Source organism: Canis aureus, chromosome 17 (assembly GCF_053574225.1).
Source record: "Canis aureus isolate CA01 chromosome 17, VMU_Caureus_v.1.0, whole genome shotgun sequence".
Taxonomy (NCBI): domain Eukaryota; kingdom Metazoa; phylum Chordata; class Mammalia; order Carnivora; family Canidae; genus Canis; species Canis aureus.
The window spans coordinates 15,198,189-15,225,591 of NC_135627.1; the positions used below are offsets into that span (position 1 = coordinate 15,198,189).

Genomic DNA, 27,403 nt, shown 5'->3' on the forward strand with positions numbered 1-27,403 from the left:
CATGTCTGGCTTGACAGGTATAAGTATTAGGTAGCTTGCACAAAGAAACCTGTGACTGGCTAGAACCTGGGGCCTCAGATCCGGGTCTGCCACATGACCTGGGAGTAGAATAGGGACTTTTCAGTGCTTAGCCTCACTTAGGCGCTAGAGTTGGTGGAGAAATCCATCATCCCTGAGTGGAGGAGAGGTCCTGACACATTATGAGCGGTTCCAACCCCCAAGATATCAGAAGGGTTTCCATGGAGGGAGAGATCCTGTTGTATTTCTGGGGGCAGCTCATCTGCATTGACGGGGTCTTTGAGTCATAGTCACTAGTTTCTGAGATTTAACTTTTCTTTTTTTAAAGATTTTATTTATTTATTCACAAGAGACACAGAGAGAGAGAGAGGCAGAGACATAGGCAGAGGGAGAAGCAGGCTCCCTGTGGGGATCCTGATGTGGGACTTGATCCCAGGATCCTGGGACCACAACCTGAGCCAAAGGCAGACAGACGCTCAACCACTGAGCCACCCAGGTGCCCCTAAGATTTAACTTTTGTTTATTGGTAAGTCCAAAGCATTATGTCCTGCTTTCATTAGTTAGTGCCATCAGTGTTGTACAAGCCAAAAATGACAGGAAGTCATCATCATTCAAGAGAAAGCTAATGTGTCTTCCTTAGAAAGGGCGAGGTAGAAATGTGTGCTACTTTCAGATAGGCCCTTGTGGGATGTCACCCTGCAGTTCAATGTCAGATCATCCCATAGGTCAGAGCCTCAAACCCAGCCTCACTCCTACTTGGGGAGCACCCTGTTTCTGGGATTTTCTAAATTTATGGCTGGTGGAGTAGGTAGGAAACCTGTACATCCCCATGGCAAGAAACTAATAAAAGAGGTGGTTCCGCCTGCTTTAAAAACACAGCTTTTTAAACAGACTTGTTTAAAAAGTTAAAAAAAAAAAAAAAGAAAACACAGCTTTCGCACAGCCTGGGTGGAGACCCAGGATTGAGTTCCACGTCAGGCTGCCTGCGTGGAGCCTGCTTCTCCCTCTGCCTATGTCTCTGCCTCTCCCTCTCTGTGTGTCTCATGAATAAGTAAATAAAATCTTATAAAAAAAACACACACAGCTTTCCAAATTTGTTTCCTTGCTCTCTAGAAATTACCAGATGGGGATCCTCTGAGATTCCCCAACTTCAAATTAGTGTCAGCAGCTCAGTCTAGCCAAAAAATGACCAAGGGGCACTAACATGTGCTGCATTTTTAAGAAACACTCATTACAGGGGCACCTGGGTGGCTTAGTGGTTGAGCATCTGCCTTTGGCTCAGGTCATGATCCCAGGGTCCCCACAGGGAGCCGGCTTCTCCCTCTGCCTATGTCTCTGCCTCTCTCTCTGTGTCTCTCATGAATAAATAAAATCAGAAAGAAAGAAAAGAAAGAAGAAAGAAAAGAAAAGATAGAAAGAAAAAGAAAAGCACTCCTTATTCTCCATGTATTTCTTTCAGTGTGCAGATGTGGATGATGATGACTGGGACATATCATCCTTGGAAGAAGATAAATCTCTGGGGAAAAAAACTGGGCAAGAACAGAAGGAACCTCTACCTGTGAAGAATGAGTCAAATTCTACTCAAGTGCCAAATGCCTGGGGTGCACCTAATCTGAAGGGGCCAAAGGGAGAAGGTTTGCTGCTTTAGTGTCTTGAAGCTCAGTCCATTTTCCAGTTATTTGTTTCATCTTTATAACTATCTAATTAAGCTATGTTAAAATATCATCAAGCAGAAACACTGTTGGTATAACAAATATCTTGATGTTTGCACAAAGCATACTTGTTATATTGTGTGCTTTGTGCACATTTATTCCTTTTTAAAGTCCTTTAATCTGTGTACATATTTAATTTGGACCTAATCTTTAGTCTTTATATTTTCACATTGGCTTTGAAAATGTCCATACAAATATTTTCTTCATGCAGCTGCCTTGCAGAAATTAAAATTTTTGATCCTACAGCTGAATGGGGCCGTTCTTCTGGCAGTCTTCCTGTATTAATCTGTTTACACTATTAAATGTTTTCCTTTATTTCCTTGGAAGAAAGATTTCTCTTGCCACATTGCTGCTAGTGGGATGAATTACAAATGAAACCAAGAGTTGATACCGTTCCTGGATGAGTCCTAGGGTCTGGCTAAGTCCAGTGACTTAACTCTCAATATATTTAATTTTTTAAATTATGAAATAATGATTTTTTAAGATTTTATTTATTCTTGAGAGACATAGAGAGAGAGGCAGAGACAGAGGCAGAGAGAGAAGCAGGCTCCCTGCAGGAGCCCGATGTAGGACTCAATCCCAGAACCCCGGGATCACGACCTGAGCCGAAGGCAGATGCTCAACCACTGAGCCACCCAGGTGCCCCCGATCTGTAGCTTTAAATGAATACGTGCAAACCTCTCCATCTGTCTCTTCCATTTTTAGCAGGATCTCTTGCCCCTTCACTTTGTAAGATGAGCCACTGCTGTGTCTTTCCTTCCCTGCAGGACATGAGTCGTGCCTTTACTTCCACGCTGTGCCCATCGCTAGGTTATCTGTGCTGTCTGAAGTGTTTTTCCGACAGAACCTACCAGGCTGTGCACAGTAGTGACCGTCGGTACACAGGGCCAAGAGGACGCTCGGAATACCTTTCCTTCCTCTTCTCCCCTGGCCCTGAACTCATGCCCCTTCAAAGAAAACCAGTCTAGAGGCAGAATTCAAGTAGAAGTCTCCACGTGGTACGGTTTAGGGACTCAAGATCCTTCTTAACGAACTTCATACTGAAGCTCATCTACCCTGGGAAGATCTGTATTTACCATTTCATTTCCACTGGGCTTCTTACAATTTCATTCTCCTTTCTTTACACCTGTCACTCAGAGTCAGTAACAACAATAAAACGTCCTATTAGCACAGCTAAGGATCCTATCCAGGTGCTGAACCAGGGAAGGAGAGATGCTGAGTGGAAGCCTCTGGACAAGGGTCCCATGAGGGTATCCTGGTTGTGTGGCTGTTTCATGGTCAGATTGCACTGGAGCCTCCTCCACAGCCTGCGGGAGCTGGGTTGTGTGGACTAGCCCGCAGACCAGACACAGAGGGACAGAGGACGGATTCTTCTAGGCCGGTCTGATCATTGAGGCTCCCCTTCCTCCATGTCTTTCTCCCTCCACAGGTCTTCAAGATGAATCCAGCACACTGAAAAGCAGCCTAGTAACTGTGACGGATTGGAGTGACTCTTCAGATGTGTAACAACCAGAGCCTGGGAGTCAGAGGGTCCCGACACCAACAGGATTCGTCATCTGCCCACAAGATCCGAGCACTCCTGCCTTACAGCATTTCCCCCAATAACAAGGAAGCTGACTCAAAGAACCAGGGTCTCTTGAACACCTAATTCAGTCCTGAAAAACAAAAACTTTCCACAGTATTTTGAAGCATAGAGAGTCATTTAAGACTTCTGCTGCTTAAAAGTAATGTGTCATTGAAGTCATAAAAAGTGTTTTCTTCAGAACGGTACTCTAGTGTTTAAGTGTATTTTTTCAAGTAGTTTTTAAGTGATTTTTTAATAACTTACAGGTTTTGGTTTGAATTAAAACTTTTTTTTATATATATATTTCTTATGTCCATTATCACACTGCAAGTGTTTTATTACAAAATTCTGTTAGTACACTTACAAGTGAAATAGTGGAATCAGTGAAATTTTCACAGTAGCTTGGTTATTTTTCATATAGAAGTAAACTTAGAATTATAAAATATAGCCCATATTAAATTTAAAAATAGGCCCACATTAAATACATTTTCCAGAAATACGTATACCACATGCAGCTTTGAGCTGTTAAGCATGTTGTTATCAAACAATTATTTTAGAACTTTACCATTTCTGCAGTATAATCCTTACCTTGGATATTTTACGAATAAAATGTAGCTGTTTTCAATGTCAATTAATTTATCAGAACATGAATAGAAAAGAACATTGCTGAATTCCTATGTGTATGTAGGTTGGTGTTTTTTTTTGAATGCCCAACCCATTATTATAAAGTACCTCAAAACTAATTAGTTCTGTTCTTAACAGTTGTCAGTGGTCAGAAAGTTCATATCAATTGGTTTTCCGCATTTTTCTATACTTTGTGGTACTATCTGTATTGTTCCCCCTCCAAAGCAACATTTTAACTAATGGTCTGTTGGGTTCTGGATCTCTTTCAAGTAAAGCCCTCCATTACATCATTGTGACTGCGGCTGAGTTATTAAGGATGAGTTCTGAGCTACGCTGACCTTGTTGGTGGGTTAGGCTTGCCCTGTTAGCTGTGCCACACGACATCCTGAACGTACTCATGTTCTACATAAGAGCCCGAATAAACGCCAAATCAAATTTTCATGTAGTAGGACAGGGATAAGCAACACACCCAAGCCACTCTGAGCTTAAGAAGGCACCCGGCCACACTGCACTCCCTCAGGTACTTTTCCAACAGATGTTTATTTAGCTACTTGGGTCTGTTTTGCTTTTGTAGCATGCATCATTCATTCATCAGAACAACTTTGGGACACGGTGATTATCATAATCCTCATCCTGAAGATGTGGAAAATGTAGAATTAGGAAGTAACTTGCCAAGGGGGCATACAACTAGAAAGTGCAAGACCAAGTGTTATCTGGGTCTCCATTCCAAGCTCCGTGTCTGCCCCCTGGTCTTCACACTTGACGGAAGGAGAAATGGGATGAGCTTCTGCTAAGCAGACCCAGTATAGAAATTAAGTTGGCATATCTGTGTCACAAAGGTCACTCCTCTAACTCATTTCTTTAGTCCTACGGCACTGTTCTTAGGGATGTGGTTGTTTCGATTTTGTTTGGACCTTGTATTTCCCCTCACTGATGCACAGCTAACATCTTTGTGGTTCCTGACAGAGCTTTCCTGTCCTTTCACCCTGTCCTCCCACTTAATTCTTCAGGAGCTAGAACACGTCAGTACAACCTGAACATCACCTTCACCGGTGCAGCTCTGTAAACACTTGGTTTTAAACACATACTCATAAAATCCTGCCCCCACACAGGGCATCTAAACTTCCTTGTGGCTTTCAGTTCATTTGTGTCCCTAGAAGATATATAAATATATTTATATATTATATATTATATATATTGTATTATATACTTTTATATTCTTATATTTACTATTTCATATTTATATAGATTTTTGTAGATCTTACATATTATATATTCACATATATAATTTTTTTAGTAACAAACTTGTTCATTTCCTCTTCCCATTGAACATCTCCAAATAATATTTTTCCCTTTTAAGTCTTGCATGGCTATGTTCAATTCAAGTACCTTGAAAAATGGTCAGTCTCTCCATTATCCAGCCTGGTTGTACACACAGGGCCCCCAGAGACGCACCAGAACTTGCCCATCGGTTCTGAGCCAGGCAGGTGCCATACAGGCTCTGGGACCTTCCTCAGCTGGCTACAACTTCAGCCATGACCAGCATCTCTAGCTGGGCTCATGCTGACATTCCAGCCCAGTATTCCAGCTTTCTGTATCAGAGAAGCCTAATCAGCTCTTTAAGGTGGACATGCCAGGCAATGGGCACTGATGTCTCAGCCCCATTAGCCTTTCCTTGAGCGGTTCACTGAGAATCACACTGGGTGACAAACAGGGGTCAGAACGCAGAAGTCAGGGATCCCTGGGTGGCTCAGCGGTTTGGTGCCGCCTTCAGCCCAGGGCCTGATCCTGGAGACCCAGGATCGAGTCCCACGTCAGGCTCCCTGCATGGAGCCTGCTTCTCCCTCTGTATGTGTCTCTGCCTCTCTCTTTCTCATGAATAAATAAATAAAAATCTTAAAAAAAAAAAAGCAGGAGTCATCGCTACACAACCAGTAACCTGTCCATTCAACTCAAACATCCTTTGAGAACTGTCTCAGACTGCCCTCCCACCATTCACAAGACACACTCCTTACACACCTTCTGTTTAATATAGGAAAAGAAACAAGGAATGAGGACAAAGAATGCCATGTCTGAACGATTAAGGAGAGGCTATGTTACAAGTACTTGATCCCTCGGTGCTAAATACATGTTCTATTAAGTGTATAAAATATATACAAATCCTGTAAATAACCTGTTTATTTTTTATAGAAAGCCTCAACAGAAAATGATTAGAACATTTACATCCATACAATCAGAAAATTCTCCAAATTCATATTTTAAAAATAGTTTGAGTGCGGATTAGAGGAGGGCTTTGAGGGGATCATTGTGTGAACAGTTCACTTTTATAAGACAGCTTGCAGCAGTGCTCTTTTCAGACATAAGCATTTTTATCAAACTGTTTTGAAGGGTTTGTGGTTTTAAAATCTCCTTCTGCACCAGGATACTTTGTCCGAGAAGACAGAACGGATGTGGCACCATTGTATGCATATCCCATCCTGCAAGGCAAAACACAGTTTGGTAGCTCCTATTTTACATGGAAGGCAGAAACCATTCCCCCTGCTGCTGTCCCAGCTAAGTTTCAGGCTCTCCCTGATTACTTTTAGCTAGCTTTCTCTCCTCCTCTATCACGCCCACCTCCTCCCCCACCCCCTAAATATCTCACTGTCATTTCTCAACAGTTAGTGTGTCGATGTGAATCTCAGCAGAAGAAACTCGTGGCTTGTTCATTAGTTCAGTTTTACTCGTAAACCTCCTCTTCCCAGACCCTAGGGGACCATAGTGACCTTCATCGGTAATTTCTGCCTATGTGAAAATGATGAGGCCAAGGTGAAGAATATGCCCCACAGTAAGACCTATCCTGCTTACAGAAACGGCTCAGAAACGTAAGCAGGACAAGCTCTGTTTTTTTTAAATTAACTTTAATGAACTATACATTCTATTCACTGTATTATATTTAATATATTTGCTATATGTTCCTTTTACCAATTCTAGTTTTTTTGACATTTCTAAGAATCATGTGAGCTATCTATAATTTGCCCTACCTGTAATCATTTTAACAGGTCATGTCTGTCTCTTTTTCATACCTGGGGGGTTTGTTGTTGTCAGATATTGAAAAGCAGAATATGACACCACCAATTATGCAGAGTGAAGCTCCTGCCCATCCAATAAACAAAGCAGCTCCTAATTCATACCTGTGAGGAAGTATTACACAAATATTATGGCTTACTTATTTGGGAGTAAACAGTATCTAAGACTAGTGAGCCAATGTTTATACTAGATGCTCATCATAAACTTTTGCTAGTAGAGCTTGTACAGGAAGTAATAGCATCTTGCATCTGTATCACGCTTTAAACTTTACCCAGTGTTTTTCTAGCCATCACTTGATTGTATCTCCCCAACTGCCTAAAAGGAAGATGAAGTGATCCCCGCAGGCCAAGCAGAAGCAAAGCCAACTGAAAAGCCCAAACCTCCCAGCTCAGCCAGTATCTTTCCTCTGGGCTCTGTCTGAAGCTCACAAAGCTTTCCATCTATTTATTCTGCTATGCAGGGTAAATTATTTAGCAGACTCCAGTTAGAAAACAGCAGGTAGCTTTTGCTTTCAGCTTAATTCAGTTCAATAGACACGGATTTGCAAATCACATACAAGGTGTTGAAGGATGGCAAAATATTCCAGCCCCAGAGAGGCCACATGGGCATGAGGATTATTTTGAGCTGAAGGCAACAACAGAAAAGCACATACAAGAAAAGCTCTCTGGCCCTTCCCACACACCCTGCAGCAGGATACGCATCTTTAAAGATGTACCCCCCCCACCCCTCCTGCCAGGAAGGACTGAAGTCAACCACCAGAGACAACCGTATACCAGGGGGGCATACAAAAGGCACAGGGGAGTCTTCGTAACAAACTTTACTAACTAGTCCTGTCTTCCATTAGTTCCCCCACAGATCTGTGTTCCTACAATTTGCTGCCCCAGAAGCTCAATATCCTTTTCCCTTGTCTTGTCACTTCTCTCTGAGCTTACTGTTCTTTTATTTGGATGCCATAGAAGCCCGAGTTCTAACCAGCCTTTTGAGCATTGGGTACTCCTACACATCTGCATGATGCTCATGTTAACCAACTCTGTTTTTCTCTTGTTAACCTGTCTTTTGTCAGTCTGATTTATACGGTCTTAGCTGAGAACCCAGGAGAGTGGAGAGGGGAAAAAGTTAAGTTTTTCCTTGTCAACAGAGCCCATAAAAAGTCAGTGCTACATACAGCGTTATCTTGCTTCTCACCACAATCTAGTGGGGAATAAATACAAAATAACATCATTTAGTGACCGACAGCTATCTGGCTGGCCACAGTACTCTGCTGATGCCTCAAGCAGATGCAAAGATGAACAAGATCAACAAGACAGCCCCTACCTTGGGTAGGTCCCCACAAAAGGTACAAATAATGCTAGAGTAAACAACAAAAAAAATCATTTACAGTGGAGGGCTAGAGGAAATGGTTTTAGGGGAAGAGCACTCACCGAGAAAAACAAGTAAGGAATGACAAAAGTATGTCAAAATGTTAGGGCTCTGTGTTTTCATGTTTGGCGATCCTTTTTATGAACAACAGGCTTTTTTGTTTTAAAGATTTATTTATTTGAGAGAGTGAGCAAGTGAGAGAGAGCACAAGCAGGGGAAGGAGCAGAGGGAGAAGCAGACTCTCTGTTGAGCAGGGAGCCTGATATGGGGCTTGATCCCAGGACCTGAGATCACAATCCAAGCCAAAGGCAGATGCTTAAATGACTGAGCCACCTAGGTGCCCCAGAATAGCGTTTCTTAAATAAAGAAGTGATTCTCGAGAGTTTTTGGCCCATAGATTTCCATCACAAGGCAAAAACTGATGGATACTACCCCCAACCTAATGGGGATAAAATGAAGTCCAAGCAGGAGGAGTCTCTTTTGTTCATGCAGAATCCACAGAAGAGCTGAGACAGGAAAAAAAGAAGTGAAGGTAAGAAGGGGCAAGGCAGGGCCAAAGTGGGCTCCTTCCCCAGCCTGTTCCCTGAACCAGGTGCAGGGGCAGGCTTAGGTCTCAAGGCCATACTACACTGCTGAGAGCAGCTGGCATGTACTGCCTGGGCCTGTCCCAAGTTCTGCCTCATCTGTTTCTCTGTGCCGTGTCACTGGCTGAACTCCTGGCTGGGCATGGGTAGGCTCTCTGGTGTGACCGGAATCACAGCAGCAATGGAAGAGTGGCCCCAACTGCCAGCGGGGTGGAATCTGGAAGCAACATTCACAGAAGATCAAGAACGTACAGTCTACTCGCTCATTTCCAGATCTACCTATAGTGACAATTTCATAGCCTGAGCGCACAACTGGGAAGAGGTGATGCACATGATACATGCTGCCCTGGGGTCCCTTCTTTTTAAAAATATTTTATTTAAATTCAATTTGCCAACATATAACACCCAGTGCTCATCTCATGTGGTCCCTTCTTTTCTCACTCTTATGTTGCCTTTTGTGGGAAACCCCATTGGTTTGTTGAAGCAAGGAACAGCCACAGCAGAACAGCTACAGGTAACCACCTCGTCCTGCCTTAGAACACTAACTATGTTCTGGAAACCAAGAAATTTCCCCAAGTGCTCCCAGCAGAGGCAATGGTAGAAAGAGAAGATTGCTGCAAAGTTGTACAAAACACCTTCAGTCTACACACACACAAAAAAAAACTGGCCCAAAAGGACTCAAGAGTGAAGTGTACCATTGATAAAGAGCTGACCAGACCAAAAGGGTAAAATTCACTGTCCTATGAAAGATACCTTCATGAAATATCATGCCATACATCTAAGAAGGATATCCTGAATTTCTACAATCAGCCCTCCTTTTATGATGTTTGAATGCAACCATGCATATAAAACAAGCAAAGTGACTTCCCGGTTGTTAGGTGCAGGGCATCTGACCTCTTTAAAACATCTGCAAGTCCTAGGGCATGGATGGTGCAGTCAGTTGAATGGCCAAGTCTTGGTTTCAGCTCATGTCTTGGTCTCAGGGTCATGAGATTGAACGCCACATCAGGCTCTGCTTGAGATTTTCTCCCTCCCCTTCTGCCCTTTGTGTGTGTGTATTCTCTCTCTCTCAAAATAAATAAAATCTTAAAAGAAAACAAGCCTGAAAGTCCCATAGTAGTAAGCTGGCACTGGATGCCCATCATGCTGTCACAGCTAAAAGTGAGCACACTGAACATTTCTACTTGTAGGACATTATCATGGGATGACTATTTAATGATACTTTCTGTTTTTCTGTTTTTGTCCTCCTAGAGTTCAGGCTGTCTTCCCTGATGAAACTATGCCTCAGTATTAGTCTTAGTGTAAATAACTCCTGAAGCAACATTCTGAGATTTTTCTTAAAAAAATATTTAGCTTTCTAAAATATGATTCAGTGCTGGGTACCATGGTTGATTAAAAATAAGCTTCTAGGGCAGCCTGGTGGCGCAGAGGTTTAGTGCCGCCTGCAGCCCATGGTGTGATCCTGGGGACCCGGGATCCAGTCTCAGGTCAGGCTCTCTGCATGGAGCCTGCTTCTCCCTCTGCCTGTGTCTCTGCCTCTCTCTGTGTGTGTGTCTCTCATGAATAAATAAATAAATAAATAAATAAATAAATAAATAAATAAAATCTTTAAAAAAATAAGCTTCTAATTATTAATAGTGGCCAACCAAGGGTGATGGTGATAGAAAATCATAAGCCATGGCTCTTGAGTCATCTCAAACAGGAGTACGGGGTTGGCCAGGCATCCGGCACTTAGCCTGAACAGCTCTCGAGCCTGCCCTCCATGACCCCCCGTTCCTTGCCCTTTCAAAGCTCCATTCTCCTTCCTTTTCTCAGACACCAGAGGATTTAAGCATCTGGTTTTCAAGTCACCTGCCATTTTTTTTGGTGGTGTTACTCATATTTCTGAAAGACCAATCTTCCGTCAGGATGTCTGCAGTGATAAATGTCAGTGAATCTTTTAAAAATCTCAACTGTTAGTAGAAAGTAAAAATCCGGGGATCTCTGGGTGGCTCGGCGGTTTAGTGCCTGCCTTTGGCCCAGGGTGCGATCCTGGAGTCCCGGGATCGAATCCCACGTCAGGCTCCCGGCATGGAGCCTGCTTCTCCCTCTGCCTGTGTCTCTGCCTCTCTCTCTCTCTCTATGTCTATCATGAATAAATAAATAAAATATTTTTAAAAAACTCACTCAAAGGAGCATGCAAACACATATATGATGTCATCACAAATCAGAATAAATTACTCAGGCAGGCCAAATGTCAGGACTTGTATCTTTCTATTCATTTAAGCTCTTAAAACTTCCTGAAGAACTGTGAGTTTGTGTATTCTTGTTTTTAAATATATTTTCAGGGCACCTAGGTGGCTCAGTCAGTGAAGTATCTGCCTTCAGCTCAGATCATGATCCCAGAGTCCTGGGATCGAGCCCCGTGTCAGGCTCCCTGCTCAGCGGGCAGTCTACTTCTCCCTGTCCCTCTGCTGCTCCCCCTGTTTGTTCTCTCTCTCTCTCTCTCTCTTTCTCTTTTTCTCTGTCAAATAAATAAAATATTTAAAAATAAGAAATATATTTTCATTTTTCTTTAAGTCAGTAAATACAGATTCTACTCCAAGAATAATATCATTTCCATGTGAGTTCCTTGTGTATTCTCTGAGAGACAAACAGTAAACAGTACCAGCTTAGAGCTGAAGTCTTTAAGAGACTCCATGTCTACACCAGTAATTTTTAACAGCTGGCTTTTGTGACTCAGTTCTTTCTCTTGCAGAGATGTTTGCTTCTGCATTCTATGGAAAGACACATATAGCTGACCTACTCATCAGGGACTTGACTTCACACCCATCAGTGCTTGTGATCTGTGATCTGGCAAAAACTGGCTGGCATTACTGAAAGCCGGGATTGAGAGAGAGCAATGTAATATCCACTCAAATTTCTTCCAAAGCATGCCTCTTTTGACACTCACTGGGAAGCTTAGTCTCTACCTGGAAATCTTCGTTTTTTGGTAACGCTAAGAAGCTAACTTTAAAACCTCAGAAGATCACCACATTTCAGATGCTCTGCTGCAGGTCTTTCTTTCATTAGCAATATCCTCCTGGCGCCAGACCAGCTTCCCCAACTCAGAGCACACCCTCTTTATTGGTCTGTTATGATAGCCAACATCTTTTTCATTATTCTGAAAAGCTATAAATTTGCTTAGCACCAGACAGATCCACTATTGTCATGGTGAGGACAGAACTTCAGTTCATGGATCAAAACATTGTTTTTAGAGTACCTCAAATAATCCGCTCGGTTGATAGGACTAATCAAAAGCTGCCTGTCTGACTTCAACTCATTTATGTAATTGAAAGTAAATTTAGTAAATAGGGGAAAACTGTACCTCTATACAGAGAAATGAAAACACAGATTAATCACCTAAAAATTCCCACAAAAAAGAACCATAATGATCTAAGGCATTAAAATGTCCTCTGCGGGCAGCCCTGGTGGCCCAGCAGTTTAGCGCCGCCGTCAGCCTGGGGTATGATCCTGGAGACCTGGGATCGAGTCCCACGTCGGGGTCCCTGCATGGAGCCTGCTTCTCCCTCTGCCTGTGTCTCTGCCCCTCTCCGTGTGTGTGTGTGTGTGTGTGTGTGTGTGTGTCTGTCATGAATAAATAAATAAAATCTTTAAAAAATAAAATAAATAAAATAAAATAAAATAAAATAAAATATCCTCTGCACTGTTGGGTGAAATCATTCTCATCCATCTGGCTGTGCCTGGGGCCCTAGAGAACTAGGACCACACCCAGAGGCCTTAATTCTGATCATCTCGCACTTGACCTCATACTTCAGCCCTGTAATCTTCACGGGAATCTGAGGGAATGGATTAGAGAACATCTCTTATTTGCACCTCCTCTTTTTTCTTCCTTGCACCCCAGCCCGTCATGACTTATTTGCCATCCACAGGCAGCTCGTGTAGCCTACCCGGGTCACCACCACAGAAATGACAAGCTGGCATTGTGCTCATCATGTGTTTTGAGATAGACGAGAGAGACACAGCTCTGCTCTCAAGGATCTCAGCGTCTAGCGGGGATGGTCAGATATGAAGCAAATAATGACACCAGATTGTAATGAAATTTAACAGCAGCATCAGAAGAGCATGTTTTTGCTCAGTCCCAGATCCACAGAGATGTGGTTCAAGTAAATGTTTACAACAATAGCTACTATTACCAAAAAAAAAAAAAAAAAATAGCTACTATTACCGTCAGCTCACTGTACTAGGATTTTGGTGTGTGTGCCAAGATTTTTTTTTTTGCATAATTATATCCAATCTTCATCACAATCCTGAGAGATAGGTCTTGCTATCTCATTTTACAAGTGAGCAAACTGAAGCACAGGGAAATTTCACTTGACCCATACCTCGGCTAAGTAAATAGCAAAACCAGGATTTAAAACCCAGAAATGTGATTCCGAACCTTAAGCTCTTCACCACACTCCTTCTTCCCTTTATGTATACTTTAGCTACATAAAAGTTTTTATCAATCTGAGAAGATACAATCAGTGTAATGTACTTTTGGTTGTCATTTCAGAGAGAAGGGAGCTTTCTCTCTCCCCAGCTCACTGCCTTCTCCGTGGCTCACGAGCTCCAGGGTATGGAATTTTGTCTGAATTCCCCTCAGGCTGTCTTCTCACCCGGCACAAAAAAAGGTGAGTGTAGCAATGAAAATCATGGCATGGAGGACTGGGAAAAAAAAAAAAAAGAAGAAGAAAGAAGAAGAAAGAAGAAGAAAGAAGAAGAAAGAAGAAGAAAGAAGAAGAAAGAAGAAGAAAGAAGAAGAAAGAAGAAAGAAGAAGAAAGAAGAAAGAAGAAGAAAGAAGAAAGAAGAAGAAAGAAGAAGAAAGAAGAAGAAAGAAGAAGAAGAAGAAGAAAGAAAATGCAGCAGCACCTCCAAAAACAAAACAAAAACTGGTTAGCAAAAAAACAAACAAACAAAAAAAAAACAAAAAAAACAAAAAAAAAAACCTTCTTTAAGACCCCCCGGGGAGTGAAGTGACCTTGCTAAAAGTCACAGAGCCAGGAGCCAGGTCTTTGACATCCAAGATACGGTTTATTTTTTCAGATTCTATTTATGTGACACAGAGAGAACGAGAGTGAGAGAGAGAGAGCGTGCGCACAAACAGGAGGAGCAGCAGAGGGAGATGGAGAAGCAGGCTCCCCACACAGCAGGAAGCCTGATGCAAGACTCCATCCCAAGACCAGCTCCCCCAATTACCACCTGAGCCGAAGGCATACATTTACCAAGGCATATGTTTAACCAACTGAGCCACCCAGGCACCCCTAAGATAGTATTTCTTTAAACATATTGTCCTACTCTTTTTAACCAAGAGTGGTAATAGCCAAAATAAATACTCCAGTTACTTGAAAACAACTATCTATCATCAAGTTCAAAGTTTAGAAAATATACCATATATTATCAATGTGAACATTTTTTTTTCAAAGATTTATTTATTTATTCATTCAGAGAGAGAGAGAAACAGGCAGAGACACAGGCAGAGGGAGAAGCGGGCTCCATGCAAGGAGCCCGACTCCGAACTCGATCCCGGGTCTCCAGGATCACACCCCGGACTGCAGGCGGTGCTAAACTGCTGCGCCACCGGGGTTGCCCTCAATGTGAACATTTTAAAATTTAATTCCCCTGGTATGCCATTCTTTTAAAGATTACTGCCTAAAATAAACTTTCTTCAATTCATAGGCTTATATAATCCAAGGTCTATATCACTGCATGGATAGATTTTCTATTAAAGAAGTATCCTACAGGTATTGTCCACAAACATATTCCCCCTCATTATTCCACACTCTTCCTCTGGGGGCCCAGTTACTAGTCTGAGCTGTGCAGTGCCCACCCAGCCTGTGAGCCTCCCCACCCTGCTCACAGTCTAGTTGCCCTTCCACAAACCTCTTGGCTAACAGTTCTCTCCCACTGCCTGCAAGATGCCATAGGATTTCACACCCATGGCTTCCCAGGAGGCTTACAAAGTAGTAGCAGGTGCTTCCCAAATGGTGGCTAAAGTAGGATGGGTCATTTAAATAATAAGCATCCACTGATATATGGAAACTTCATGGAGAATTCTCACATTTAGGAAACTCAATATATAGACTGATATTTTTTTTTATGCCAAATCTAAATTGCTCTTCCGTGGCCAGATTAAGATAGACATACATACATTACCTTTCTGTTATGATTTGTCAACCAGGTCGTTCAGAATTCTACGAACGGTATAGCTTCCTAACAGGTAATACTTATTGGTCTTGGTCATGCTGCTGTAGTGAACGCTTTAGATGTGTTATATTCTTCAATCCTCTTAACACTGAGAAGCAGAAGGCACTAGCTCTCTTATCCAGACAGACAACTGCATCTCCCTTCAGATCTCAGAGGGGGAAGGACAGGGCCAGGAACCAAGGGGAGATCTAACTCTGAAACCTGACTCAGCCTATCTGCCGCCAATCCCCCTCCAAGGGCCTGTAAGGCACACAGTGAGTTATCTTTATAGAAGTCCTAATTCTTGCCAAGTATTCAGGGAAATTTTTTAAAAACATCCACAGTATAACTGAATATACTGGTAGCCAAGGTAACTTACAACCTCAAAGAAACATCTCCTGTCCCCAAAGTTACATAGTTCAATTCAAAAACAAATCTGTTGTTTAGCAATGTCCATGCCCTTGAGCGCCATTCATGAGGACATTGGAGGGGCTTATGGGGTTTTCTTTGATTTCAAGTGAGAAATGATGTGCTGAGTCATAATGCTCAAAGTAGGTGCAGTAACTCGTTTGCGCACAAACTGTGAAGTCTGCATAAGAGGACATCCCAGAGGGGACTGTACGTCCAGACAGGAAATTCCTAAGACAATAGATGCTGCCTTGCGACCCCTGAGGGCACGGCCAGCGCTGCTGAGTGCAGGTCAAGAATCCATGTGTGCACAAGTGGGTGTGCACATCTATCTGTGTTGAAACAAAAATATGCAGATGAACTTGGAGCAAAAAAGCATGGGTCAATTAAAAATGTATCCCACATTTTGTTCAGAATCCTCCACAGACTACCTGAAAGTGTTTTAGGATCAAACCAGGTGTTGGGGGAGAAGCATATAGGATGGTTCTCAGGAGAAGGGTCTTAAGAGCGTCTATGCATTTGACGGTTTCAAGTGGTTGCAGATCTCTAACTCAGTGCTAAAAACCAGGTGATCAGAAATAAAAAATTATTCAAGCCTTGTTTCTTTTAAATGGTCCCATGCTGGCTTCCTTTCAAATCTGCCTTCTGTTTGAGAGTCAAGCATCTTATGATGGTTATCATCTCTACCAGGCCTCCAACATTTCAGGATCCATCTCTCAATGGCTAACCTTAATATACGACATAAAGTAGTGAGCTGCAACATTAACATTCTCTGTGTAAGGGTCAATATCCTTGAAAATAATAGTTAACATTTACTGAGTCCTTACTATGTGTGATGCATGGTTCTAAATAGCTGAATATTTATTGTCCCCATATTACTGATGAGGAACACAATAGCCAGAAAAGATAAGTAACTTCCTTCATGGTTTCACAACAAATAACCGGCAGAGCTGGGGTTATTCACAGGCAGCCAAGAGGTACTGGATCCAGGTCCTCACTCTTAAACAGTATGTGTATGCTGCCTCCTGTCCCCATTCCCTTAAGCGTATCTCCACCGGCATACTCAGTTTTTCCACTCTAAGGGAGATGCAGACAGAGAGTCGATACACCACGGCTGGCTGACTGACCATCCTCGCTAGAAGTGTCATGGAGCATGGACTAGGCACAAGAGATTCCCCAATCAGCAAGATGTGGTCTCTGCCTCAAGATGCTCCTGGTCTGATTTGGGAGATGGAGCAGTAAGTGCGTGCCCTGAGAACAACTCAGTAGCAGGACACCAGTAACTCGGGGTGGAGGGGGGGCGCAGGGTACCTCACCCAGAATGCAGGCCCTGCAAGATGAGCAGGAGTCAGCCAGTATATGAAAAGGAGAGGGAGAAGAGGGTTAGGCAGGTAAAAGTAGAGTCACCAGAAAGCATGGCAAACTGGCAGGAACTGCAACTGCACATGCTGGTCGGTAAAAACTAATCTCAGTTGCCAGACGCTTGATCTCCAAGTGTATTTATAAGTTATGCTAGCATCACAAAAGCACCAGAGCAACTGTGGTGATCTGAAGCGGCCTGTGCCACAAGCAAACACAGCGAAGGCACAGGGTTAACACTTCTCAATATTTAACCACTGAACTGTTTTGTTCTTAATATCTGTCACATCCATGGAAGCCCTTATCCAAGAATCTCTGAGCTCTTTACCAACATCAATTCACTCTCCAAATAATCTCATGAGTGGAGGAAACTTAAATAAACAAACATCCGTAATTCATTAAGGACAAAAGAAAGAAGTCAAATATCTTAGCAAGGTCATGCAGTGAGATCGATATTCATTTGAACTTCACCCAGGAAAATGCATAATTTAGAAAGGTACTCCTTGAATTATCTATTGTTCACAGAACTGGACGGATAACAAGAATGAGAGAATTTATCAGACAGTAGACAGCTGTTTATTTCTAACTACTAAATAACCACAATGGTGGGGGGGAGCCTGGGTGGCTCAGCAGTTGAGCATCTGCCTTTGGCTCAGGTCATGATCCCGGGGTCCTGGGATTGAGTCCCGCATTGGGCTTCCTGCAGGGAGCCTGTTTCTCCCTCTGCCTCTCTCTGTGTGTCTCTCATGAATAAATAAATAAAATCTTAAAAAAAAAAAAACCACAATGGTGAAAAGATTTTACCTAAGTAAAGCTTAAATCCTAAAGTAGAAACTAAATATATGCCATGAATGAGTGCTAGAGATAAAATAAGTCTATGGTTTTAAATACTCTGAAAATAATAGAAAATCCAGGAGGAAAAGGCCCAAATGTGAAAATACCTAAGCCAAAATATTAACAATACCTCATATACTAAAAGAGAATGAATCTAAGATTACAACTCCTTATTTCCTCAATTAGGGCAACTGGTTCAATGCTCCAACCTTGCACGGATTTGAAAAGAAGTTTCTTTGTGTCAATAAATTCTTACTTGGAACAGTTTATTTAAGAAAACAAATCAAGACATTTAGGAAGTTCATGGTTTGGACAACAAAGCGGTGGTGGGAATAACTGAATTAAATTTCATCCTGCTAGGGGGTACCTGTTACCATAAACTTGCAGGAAGGTAGACTTTTTTTTTTTTTGGATTTGGTAGGGTTTGTTTTAATAAAACAGGAGGAAGTTGGTTTGAAATCGCCCAAAGGCAAGAGTTGGGAAATCGTTTTCAAGGCTTTGCAGGAGCCCATCCTGAAGTCATAAAACATAATCACAACTTGAATGAAAGCAAAGAAGTAAAACAAAAGCGAAAAAAAAAAAAAAAACCGTGGAAATGCAGAACATGAAGAGTCCGATGTAACTCTTTAAAAGGAACTGCAGCTGCTGTGTCAAGTGAGGGTAGCCTGGGAGAAGGAACTTCCCAAATACCTGGTTGGAGAGGAATGGTTTAGAAATACAGAGCCTGGAGCGGCCAAGGGGATACTGTGTGCATTGCTATGGCCTCCAACCTTCCTCCGGCGACACCAGAGGCCACTCGTGTTTTCTCATCAGTGAAGTGCCTATGGGGTTCCTTGCACATAGTAGGACTGTCTTAGTAAGTCTGTTGATGAGCTTAGTCGTGTTTCTAATTTAGGCAACCAAGGTGGAATGTCCCAGAAATCCACAGAGAAGATTCAATTAATATCGCATAGAATCAGGGTACCTGGGTGGCTCAGTTGGTTAAACAGCTGCCTTTGGCTCAGGTGCTGATCTTGGGGGTCAGCGGGGAGTCTGCTTCTCCTTCTGCCCCACCCCCTATTCCTGTCCCTGCTGCTCTCTCTCAAGGGAATAAATAAAATCTTTAAAAATAAAATAATTCCCTTTAAAACGTGTGTGTGTGTGGGTGTATACATATATATATACACACATACACACAATATATATATATTGCAGCATCTTAAGAAATACAAAACAACAACAAAACTAGGTTCTGTGCCGACTGTTTTCCAGTGCATTTTAGGGCTCAGGTGTGGATCAGCTAGAATTTGCTCAGCAGAAATTTAAACTAGCATACATGACAAGCAGCTGTCTTCACTCCTCCTAAAGGCCAAACACACCCGTGCGGACCTCAGTCATGCCTCCTAGGGCTGTGGGGAGAGAGGTCGCTTAGAGGTAGCTAGTTTTAAGAAGAGTGATGATGATAGCGTTGAGGACAGTGAGTGTGCCCTCTCTCTTCTCCAGTGGGCTGAGACAAAAGAAAGCTTTTCTGCTAATCCTGAAAGGACCAGCTCTGCAGATAAGAATTTCACTTACCAGGCACTGTGTTAGGTAAATAAGACAGTGACGGAATACATGTTTTCTGACCTCAAGAAACTTACTCTCGTGCAGGTCAATGAGGACACCAAAGAAAATCAGAACCTTCCTACAGCCCTACCCTCCCAATCCCAGCCCACCTAGGGCTGCCCTACCCTTAGCCTTGATTCTCCAACACACTCCTAAGTTCATACACAAATCAAGTCACAGGCATTAATGACTAAGTTCTAGCAAACTCCGGCAGAAGCCAAATCAAAATCTTGCTTTAAAGATTTTTTTTTAAAGATTTTATTTATTTATTCATGAGAGACACAGAAAGAGGCAGAGACACAGGCAGAGAGGGAGAAGCAGGCTCCACGCAGGGAGCCTGATGTGGGACTCGATCCTGAGTCTCCAGGATCCTACCCTGGGCTGAAGGTGGCGCTAAGCCGCTGAGCCTCCCAGGCTGCCCGCTTTAAAGATTCTATTTTAGAATCTATTTTATTTTATTATTCGGCTCAGGTCGAGATCCGGGGTCCAGGAATTGAGTCCCACATGGGGCTCCCTGTGGAGAACCTGCTTCTCCCTCTGCCTATTTCTTTGCCTCTCTCTCTCGGTCTCTCATGAATAAATACATAAAATCTTAAAATAAATAAATAAAAATAAAGATCCTATTTTAAGGAGCATTTTGGGCAGCTCCATCGGTGAAGCGTCTACCTTTGGCTCAGGTCATGATCTTAGGGTCCTGGGATCAAGCCCTGAATCCGGCTCCCTGCTCAGTGGTGAGTCTGCTTCTCCCTCTTCCTCTGCCTCTGGGATCTCTCTGGCTCTCATTCTCTCTCAAACAAATAAATAAAATCTTTTAAAATTTTTTTTTAAAGATTCTAAGACCTGGATCCCTGGGTGGCGCAGCGGTTTAGCGCCTGCCTTTGGCCCAGGGCGCGATCCTGGAGACCCGGGATCGAATCCCACGTCGGGCTCCCGGTGCATGGAGCCTGCTTCTCCCTCTGCTTGTGTCTCTGCCTCTCTCTCTCTCTCTCTGTGTGACCATCATAAATAAATAAAATTTAAAAAAAAAAAAAAGATTCTAAGACCTATGAAATTAGTTCATTTTGTGTGGATCGCCAATTTCTAGCTTATTAATCTAATTTTCATCTCTCTGTCCTCTACTAAAGGTGTTGATGAAAACAGATGAAGTCAAATTAATTGATTTGCTGGCTTTTAGAGGAGTTTGTTTAAATGAAGTCTATGAATGCCTGACGATGTCACCTGCCACTTTTATGCCTCTTTTCTACCCTGATGAGTAATTAGAATCCGATCACAATTAAAATTCTCAGGTCTTGATAATTCCTTCATCTGAATGGATTTTATGCAAGCCATGGAGTGCCTTTGTGCAAGGCACCACCAGGGATACAGACCTGAGTGCACTCCTATCTCAAGGAGCTAACATGTTCTCAATACGCAGGGGTATTAATAATAAAGTTTATATTTTCTCTCAGTGTGTTTTGTGAAGGGCCTGTTACTTGTAAATATTACCAATATTTACAAGCTGTATTGCTTTTCAAAGTACCTCACTCTTGTGTTTTTAATTACATAAGGTAAGCTGCCAAACTGTAGAAGTGCTCTATCTTTAAGTCACTTCAGAAAAGAGCTAATAAAAACACCTGTAATGATAAGCCATGTCTTAAGTACTACACACAATTAAAAAACAATCTTAAAAAAAAAAGCAATCTTAATAGCTAACACAATACAGTAAAGGAGAACATGGTGTGTCCTCTTTCCTAATCAGTTCTATTATATATATATGTATATATATATATATATACATATATATATACACACACACACACACACACACACACTCTTAACTCCCACATTAACTCAATGGGAAGAGTGCTATTATTATCCTGATTTTACAGATGAGAATATAGACAAAGAGAGCAGGTGCAGATAGAATACCGAGAGGTCATTAGGGGGAATGGGATACTTCAGTGTTGTACCAAGAATGTGGAAACGAGGAAAACTTCTTAGAGTCCATAATCACTGAGCTGCATTTAACCAAAATCTGAAAGAAAATCAGAAATTCAAAGAGCACCAAACTGAATTAGGTGACTGAGTATATAACAAGCACCGAAAAAAAAAAAAGAAAAATCACACAAAGGACAGGCTTAACTTGTGAGGCATTAGGAATTAGCCTTGAGCTTTTCAGGAAGGAAAATGATTTTTTTTTTAAGATTTTATTTATTTATTCATGAGAGACACAAGGAGAGAGAGAGAGGCAGAGACACAGGCAGAGGGAGAAGCAGGCTCCATGCAGGGAGCCCGACATGGGACTTGATCCCAGGTCTCCAGGATCATGCCCTGGGCTGAAGGTGGTGCTAAACCGCTGAACCACCCGGGCTGCCCTGGAAAATGATTTTTACGAATCTGACAAAGATATCCTTAATTGTCTGGAAAATAGTGACAGCAATGTAGAACAGATAATCCAGAAAAGTGAGCAATGTCTTTAATAAAATAAACCATGAGAAATACAGTTTTGTTGTATACTTAGGATACCAAAACCCAAAATAAAAATGTATCATGTAATGAAAATTATATTTCATTTAAATATCACTAACATGCTTCTCTACTCTTTAGGAGCACAGTCTAGGTTTTCATTTCAATATTTGGTGTCATGCACACCTGTGCAAACCTCATTATCAAACATTAGTTAGGAGAAAACATATAAATCACAACATATTTTTCCAACTCAGGCAGGGGAGTGAAAATTATACTGAGGCCTAAAACAGTTATTTTTCTTTCCTGTTTAATAAGATTTAAAATAGTTTTTAAAAACATACAAAAGAGGGGATCCCTGGGTGGCTCAGCGGTTTAGCACCTGCCTTCAGCCCAGGGCATGATCCTGGGGACCCAGGATCAAGTCCCACATCAGGCTCCCTGCATGGAGCCGCTTCTTCCTCTGCCTGTCTCTGCCTCTCTCTCTCTCTCTCTCTCTCTCTCTCTCTCTCTCATGAATAAATAAAATCTTTAAAAAAAAACCATACAAAAGAAACTCCCAGGATAAAAAATATATATAGCATACAGTCACAAAAATTATGAAATCGAGTATTATAAATCATGCATCTTAGAGCAAGCATACACCTGGTTTGATTTATTCCAATCAGACATTACTGGTTTAGTCTAGGTTCCCGCGTGCATATGAATTCACACATTCATTTTCAAAAAGGTCATACCAAGAGAACCTACTTGGTAAGGCTGTTGCAAGAACAAGATAAAATAACAGAATATTTGGAATGCTCTACTTGGTACACGGTAGGGGCTCAATATGTATTAGCTATTATTTTCATTATATATGCATTTATTATTTATGAGTAAAAGATGCTAAAGACAGAACTAAAAATTCCCTGAAGACTCTTAAATCCACCAAAAAAAAAAAAAAATGGATGCACACCTGACCAGCAATTTTAGCAACTATTTTTTTTTAATTCTCTAACACTTGTTCTGAAGACTGAAAGAGAATCATCTGCCCAGCTGCGCATACACATGTATACATATGTGGCTTTCTATAGAGGAATTCTCATGGATGACAAAATACTGCATATATTATTATTATTTCTAATTTGGTATCCCTGGGGTTTTCCCAAGGCAAAGCAACAAGCCTAGGGAAACTATAAAAAGCAATAGCCCATAGTTAAAAAACAACCACTTCCAACACACTGATCTGTAAATGCCGGAGCATTCACCTGCAACCCAGACCGGTCATATCTGGGTGGTGTCTGTGCCACTCCAAGAGTATTTTTTTAAAATCCTGCATCATGTACAATTTCTTTATAAAGGTTTATTAGGTAAAGCTTGTTTAGGAACTAACTTTTTAGTTTCAATATCTGGTGTCATGCACACTTGTGTATATTCTGTTAAAGTATTTATTTATTCATGAGAGAGACAGAGAGACAGGCAGAGACATAAGCAGAGGGAGAAGCAGGCTCTCCGCGGGGAGCCTGATACGGAACTCGATCCCAGGACCCCAGGATCAGGACCTGAGCTTAAGGCAGATGCTCAAACAATGAGCCACCCAGATGCCCCAGAAACTAATTTAAAAGGCTAAAAAGGGGGGGGGGGGTAAGATACTTCATTTAAACGTCACTAACAGATTTCTCATCTTCAGGAGCACGGTCGCAGTATCCCTGTCAGTGTTTGAAACCACAAGGGAAACTGGCCCAGATACCAGCACCTGCAAACATCAATCTGGATGGACATCAATCAAGACCAGGTCTTCATTTTCTGTTATCACACATCATCATCCTTTCCTCCCCACCTTACAACCTCTCTTCACTTTCCCTCTACTTGACCCAAATTTAATGAGGTACAGTGGATGAAGTTTAAAGTTCTGCGCCTTGAGCCTTTTACAGATAAGATGCTATGTTACACCAATGCGGTAATTAAATGCATCTTTAGCCAATGCAGCACATGATAGGTTTACTCTTGAAATGAGGTCATCGAACATTGTCAGTGTATCTCACTTTCATGAGTGAGTGGTGTAAGGCAGTTTGTATGTATCTCAATTTAGAAGATTAATTTGCATACATCCCCTATAAGCTATTGAAACATAGCCTGAAACATAGACTGAAGAGAAGAGTACTTACTTCTGCTCAACATAGAGAGGATCAAAGAACTCCGTTGTGATTTTGTTTGCATACAGGGAACAGCCAGTCATTGAACATAACCCTACAAAGTATCAGAAGGAAAAGTATCCTGATTAGTGTCATATCATTAAAACAGTGAGGTGCCTTGCTCTGGAGAAAGTTACTATTTACCTGACAGTATGAATACAATCCCAGCCAAACAAGCAATTTTAGCTTTGGCTTTATCTGAGCCTCCGACTTTGGTACACTTCATTCCAAACAGGGCAAAAATGGAACCAAAGAAGCCCAGGCTGACAGCAGCGATCATAAGTCCTCTACATGCCTGGATGTAACCTGCAATTACAATAGGTCATCTACATTAACATAAAACATGTAGCCGTCCAGGCAGAAATCCTCATTTTGCCCTGTCCTTCTGAATGATGGCTCAGTTTCCTGAAAAAGTAACCATAATCATAAGATAAAGAAGGAAAGCAAATTATTGTATGTGGAGTGCCTGTTCTATGTTATGCACGTCTAACATAGAACGTCTAAGATTGGTGGATGCATAATCCTCCAGATCCCTTGAGTGGTGGTGTTCTCACATTCACGGGTGAGAACACAGAGGTATGGAAGGTTATAGGGTACACCAGAGATGAGTTGGTAAACGGCTGAAACAGCTTCCATCCAGTTCTGACTACAAAATCCATGTGATGCTCCCCTTCTCTGTAAGAAACTTCAGCTGCCACCATCACCACCCTCCTACTCCTTTGCACGTTGGACCTTTTAAATAGATGTGTGAAGGGACACCTAGGTGGCTCACCAGTTAAGCATCTGCCTTTGGCTCAGGGCGTGATCCCAGGATCTGGGATCGAGTCCCACATCAGGCTCCCTGCAAGGAGCCTGCTTCTCCCTCTGCCTATATCCCTGCCTCTCTCTCTCTCTCTCTCTCTCTCTCTCTCTGTGTGTGTGTGTGTCTCATGAATAAATAAATCTTTAAAAAAATAAATAGATGTGTGAATGGTTTTAACATTATAAAATTTATAATCGGGCAGCAAGTCATTCCGATATTCGTGAAAGCTGATACATAAGACCAAGTGAAATACCATCATAAACCGTGATAAGTCTAAATCAAGAAGTATTTTAATGACATTTTATTATTTTTAGGGCACACAGAATACTGGGTATAGAAAAGCACAGTTGTTTACTAAAATAATATTCCACCATTATGAAATTAACTGTGTTCATATAAACGGATGCTTTCCAAACACCCTAAAATCTTGTTCTATTGGATTGCCTGCTCATCTGGCCCCACCCGCCTTTTAAATACCTATTCCTATTTGTACAACGAAGGTGGGGTAAACTTCAAGGAGGCTTTTGTCCAGACACTAACAAGTTTTAAATTGATAGAATCTAAACCCATAAACTCTTAGCACATAAAGTCATTTTCATTTCAGCCTGAAACAGCGCCAACATTTCAATCTGAAACAGTGATGGCATATCTCAGGCATAAGTAAATGTTTGTTGACTAAATGAACGTGCATGTACATCAGGCTTACATGTAGAATTAAATTTTCTACTTTGAGAAAAACTCAAATACAGCAAGTCATTTTTTGGTAGTAGTCAGGCAAAGCCCACAGTAAATAATAATTGTAAGACCACCGTAATTACAAATTCAAGTAATGATGTTGGCAGGTAGCCTCCAGGCCATGTTCCTTTGGGAAAGAATAAAATTGTAAGTTTTAATCCTATTGCTAGCATCCACTTTGAAGAGTACACAGAAGATGCTCTGTTCAAATGCAACAAATTTAGACCTCCACAAATGTAGACTGCAATGAAAATGATCTTCTATTTTACGGCATGAACTACTCTCGGAGACAAAATAGTTCCAGTGATGGCAAGACTATCAAAAACATTAAAACAAATTTATTATTAGCACAACAGGATAAAGGAGGCTTATTTCGGTAGCAATAATCATGCTACAAGGCTATCTGGGTCTCGGCTGCCAAATACTGACCCAGGTTTTTAAAATATTTCAACACGCAGTCCCCCAGCCAGAACCCAGGGGGCAGGTAGAAGCATAGATGGAGAGGAAGGCTGTTAGTCCCTTGCCAAATTAAAGACCATCCATCTATCGAGATAACCACAACTGTCTCATCATTTACCACCAGAGCTCCTGGGACAGTGCAGTTTCATTTTTTTTTTCTGAGATTTATTTTAGTCCATGGTTTGGAGGTATGTTAGCTGCTCCAGTGCAGTCACTAAAGAGACAAAACAGTATGTGGGAGATGTAGCCTTACATGTACAAAAAAAGTTATCCTAGAAAATGTTACCATTTACTCTAGTAACTAATCGTATAGGCTTTATGAACAGAAAAAGCAGGAGCCTGGCAAAAGGTTAAGTCTCACCATCTGATCATTTAGGACAATGGACTGTGTTTTTCCAGATGTAAATGGGGGTATGAATCTCAAGCTGGTGCATTCAATCCTTAATATGACTTAATATGAAAATGCCAGTACTCTACATTTTCTTCAGCCATGACTCCTAATATTTCTCTCTGAGGTTCTCACTCTGTTCTCCCATCTCAGCTCTCATGCCTGCAGCAGCACTGGTCTCTTGGCACAAGGATGAGAGAAGAAATACTGTTTCTGATGTGGTCAGGTCCTTCTGTACCAACCAAAAACCTGGCCTGGAGGGAGAGGTACCTCTCTCCAGCCTACAACAGTAGCAGGTTGGCAGCAGGCACTTTACCAGCACAACGGGTGGCTAGATTTTCTGAAACAAGAAACAAAGAGCAGGGATTGGGGTTCGGCAGGATAAACCACCCCCTGGTTGCCAGCTGTTAAGTGGAATCCAGGTGTTGCTAAGCCTGGGTTGTGTAAATTAGGAGCTACCAGTCCTGAAAACACCCACAGACTCAGGCCTTAGGTGACTTCCAACAGACTCAGAGTTTATCTTTTGCAAGGCAGACCTCTACAACCTTGCTTTTTAACGTTTCCAGAGGGCAAAACTTGTAAGTAATGCCATCAAGTGAAGTGGTAGTAAAAACCTAGTCAAGGAGGCCATTATTTTTGACAGGTCTAATTTACTGACACCTTTAATAGCTAATTAACACATTAAAGTGCTGAGGCATGAACATATTTACTTAGAAGTTCTCTGCAGTATAATTTATAGTTAACTCTCTTGGAGGAAATGGCAAACATTTCCACTAACAAAAATAGATGGCATGTACTAAAAACAACCTGGCTGAAAATGATTCTCGGATGAAGTTCACATGGTGCTTTGAAAAGAACAGGAGCCAGTGATAAACAGAAATCACTAGCTTGTTCAACTGTGAGATTTTCAATTAGTAAAATCCAGCAACTTTAAATTAATGAATTCTGTTTGGAGAAAACCTTCAAGGTGTCCCTTAACAGTTAAGTGATTTCCAAATGATGTGTACCTTATTCTCCATTTCAAACGAGCAAAAATGAAAACATCCACTTGGTGGAGACAATTCCTAGTAGCCCATGTGC

The 27,403-nt window shown here is 41.8% G+C and overlaps 2 protein-coding genes across 9 annotated transcripts in view; one reads left to right on the forward strand and one right to left on the reverse strand.

Annotated features, from left to right (window-relative positions):
* Nucleotides 1-4,208, forward strand: part of DZIP1 (DAZ interacting zinc finger protein 1) — a 55,072-nt gene extending 50,864 nt beyond the window's left edge. For all 6 annotated transcript variants that reach the window (XM_077855177.1, XM_077855172.1, XM_077855176.1 and 3 more), the window contains 2 exons: nt 1,478-1,652; nt 3,160-4,208. In XM_077855177.1, coding sequence (XP_077711303.1) covers nt 1,478-1,652; nt 3,160-3,236 — 252 coding nt within the window. In that variant the 3' untranslated portion in view covers nt 3,237-4,208. The remainder of the gene's footprint in view (nt 1-1,477; nt 1,653-3,159) is intronic.
* A 1,870-nt stretch (nt 4,209-6,078) lies between these two features.
* The window catches only part of CLDN10 (claudin 10), a 127,109-nt gene continuing 105,784 nt past the window's right edge, over nt 6,079-27,403 (reverse strand). For all 3 annotated transcript variants that reach the window (XM_077855179.1, XM_077855180.1, XM_077855178.1), the window contains exons 2-5: nt 24,084-24,245; nt 23,913-23,994; nt 6,984-7,091; nt 6,079-6,395 (exon numbers count right to left, since the gene is read on the reverse strand). In XM_077855179.1, the coding sequence (XP_077711305.1) occupies nt 6,272-6,395; nt 6,984-7,091; nt 23,913-23,994; nt 24,084-24,245 (476 nt within the window). In that variant the 3' untranslated portion in view covers nt 6,079-6,271. The remainder of the gene's footprint in view (nt 6,396-6,983; nt 7,092-23,912; nt 23,995-24,083; nt 24,246-27,403) is intronic.